The sequence below is a fragment of the Gigantopelta aegis genome, chromosome 11 (assembly GCF_016097555.1).
Source record: "Gigantopelta aegis isolate Gae_Host chromosome 11, Gae_host_genome, whole genome shotgun sequence".
NCBI classification, from domain to species: domain Eukaryota; kingdom Metazoa; phylum Mollusca; class Gastropoda; order Neomphalida; family Peltospiridae; genus Gigantopelta; species Gigantopelta aegis.
Window position 1 is genome coordinate 34,338,741 of NC_054709.1, and position 2,500 is coordinate 34,341,240.

General features: G+C 34.5%; 1 protein-coding gene across 1 annotated transcript in view; it reads left to right on the forward strand.

Moving 5' to 3' along the window:
- Window positions 1-2,500, forward strand: part of LOC121384973 (homeobox protein Hox-B1b-like) — a 63,276-nt gene that overhangs the window by 888 nt on the left and 59,888 nt on the right. The window contains exons 1-2 of the mRNA XM_041515479.1: window positions 1-17; window positions 775-1,400. The exon at window positions 1-17 is cut by the window's left edge and continues 888 nt beyond it. Of these exons, the coding sequence (XP_041371413.1) occupies window positions 1-17; window positions 775-1,400 (643 nt within the window). The remainder of the gene's footprint in view (window positions 18-774; window positions 1,401-2,500) is intronic.

The window sequence follows — 2,500 nt, forward strand, 5'->3', positions numbered from 1 at the left end:
TTGCATTTGCCAGACAGGTAAGAAAGAATGATTGCATCATATAGAAATTACATAATCTATGCAGTTTTATTATTATTATACAATGGTATTATTAATTTGGTTAATATTAGTAGTAATATATAGCATCGTTATTAGTATTATACTATTGTTATTTTTTTATTACTATATTGTTATTGTTGCTGTTGTTATTATTATTATTATTATTATTATTATTATTATTATTAAAGACCATTATTAATATAGACCATTAATAATAATAATAATATTATTATTATTAAAAACACTAAAAATGGATTAATATCACATTAGAACACGATTACTAGCATTCATTATTCACGTTAATAATAAATACTTTTCACGATTCTACGGAAATCGTTGACATGCAGTGTAAAATACCTCATAGAATCCAACCTTCTTGTTGTTATCTGCTTAACACGTCACCATGGAAACAGAAAAAAAATAGCACAGCTACTTCCACATGTGTATCTTTTTTTATATATATATCCCGATTTGTCATGTAACCGTGTTTACATTATGTCGGATTTTTTCTTCTTCTTTTCTTACAAAAGAAATCTAAACAGTTGGTGTTCCTAACGTTCTAAACATTAGTAAACGACGAATTTTTCTTCCTTTTCGCTCGGGTCATTTATCAAAGCGATATTTACAGCCCTCCAGCGCTACTGCAATCTGATTGGTCGAGTGCGGTCACGTGGGCTCTCGAAGCGCTGTAATCCTGTCATTTTTCTAAGCGTAATTTACCTTCATTTATTTCAGCTTCATCTCAGCATCGACAGCTAATTTGCGCACCCCCATTGACAAGCGAGAAAGCAAAGAGAACCAAATTATGAACGGGGATGCCGATTATACACTGTGCAATCTCGATTCGCACTCGTACGCGAACAGTTTCGCAAACTCTGATGTTCCAGCGAGCATTTACGGATTTGCCAATCTCAACAACCGGGCCTTGGACACGGGCCAGAGCTACTACTCCGACCCCTCCCTTACCTCCCTGACCGGCGGAGGGGGCGACCTCTCCCTGGGTAACGGCCAGACCCTCGCGTACCCCGTCTCCCCCGGTGTCTTGGCGGCCCGTGGGACGAGACATGTCGGAGGAGGGTACGCCCTGGGGGTCGGGGATCTGTCCGTCCCACAGGTCGCCGACTGTTACATGCCGAACGGGACCGCCGCTGGACCGGGGTGTGTCGAGTTGGGGGTGAGGACGACTTATGGAAATGGCGCGGAGCAAATGCGGCACCATGGGGTCGGGTCAACGGGTGTCTCTTACCTCCACCAAAGTAGCGGCGGCGCCCCTTTGAAGTCGGAACAGTGTGGCCAGCAGAATTCCGGGGGAAGCAAACCGTTTCGATGGATGACCATTAAACGAAATCCTAATAAACCAGGTAAGTGGTGTAGTCTTTTTCACACAATATTTGTCTTCAATTTGTTGTTTTTTACTTTAGAATTTTGAAGATATTTTTATTTGTTAAAATGTCTCAAATATTGTATTGAATTTCTTTTCAGATCACGTTTAAAATTCTGTTGCGTCTTTTAAACTAAATTTTCCCTGGTATTGTTGCTTGTTGTTTAGCATTTTGAAGATGTTTATGAGCATTTGTTAAAATGTCTCAAATGTTGTACAGAATTACTTTTCAGATCACGTTTAAAATCTGTTGCGCCTTTTATGCTAAATTCTTCTGGCATTGTTGCTTATTGTTTTCTATTTTGAAATTATTTTTAAGTATTTCAAATAATTATGGTATTCGATTTAGTTTCAAAGAACATATATAATCTGTTGTGTTAGATATATAATATAATATAGAAAAATCGCATGTGTGTGTGTGTGTGTATATATATATATATATATATATATATATATATATATATATGCGTGTCTGTGCTTAGGGCTTCAATGTTTTTAATGTACCAGAACGATTCAATTTGTTGCGCGTGTGTCATGTAAAGATATATTTATAGTCATTGTGTTGCTTAATAATATTCTTAAATGTGTTGTATAGATAAGATCACGATTATTAAGTTCTTTATGACTTCTCTTCATTAACTGTGACTTCACATTCGGACTTCAATAAAAAGTTATGTCATTATAACCTATTCAATATTAGGATTTTCTCTATGAAACGGTCTATTGTTGTGTAACCATTCAAAATCTTCTTTTCAATTAAAAGGTTTCTTATTATATTGATCATTATATTAAAAAACCACCTAATTATTGGTACTGATTGTTCTCCAATTCCTCAAGAGTACAATGTAATATATTATCAACGTTCTTATCCTAGCAATCTCTTTCTTAAATGATTTGTGAAGTTCCATGTTTTGAAGATAATAACTTCAATATTTAAATATAATTATTAAACAATGGTAGCTGTCTCTTTTGTGTTAATTTATAGTTTTAAAGAAATAAATATTACTTACTAGCAGAGATATATTATATGTTATGTTTAATATTTAATCATATAATTATAATTATAATTATTTATATATT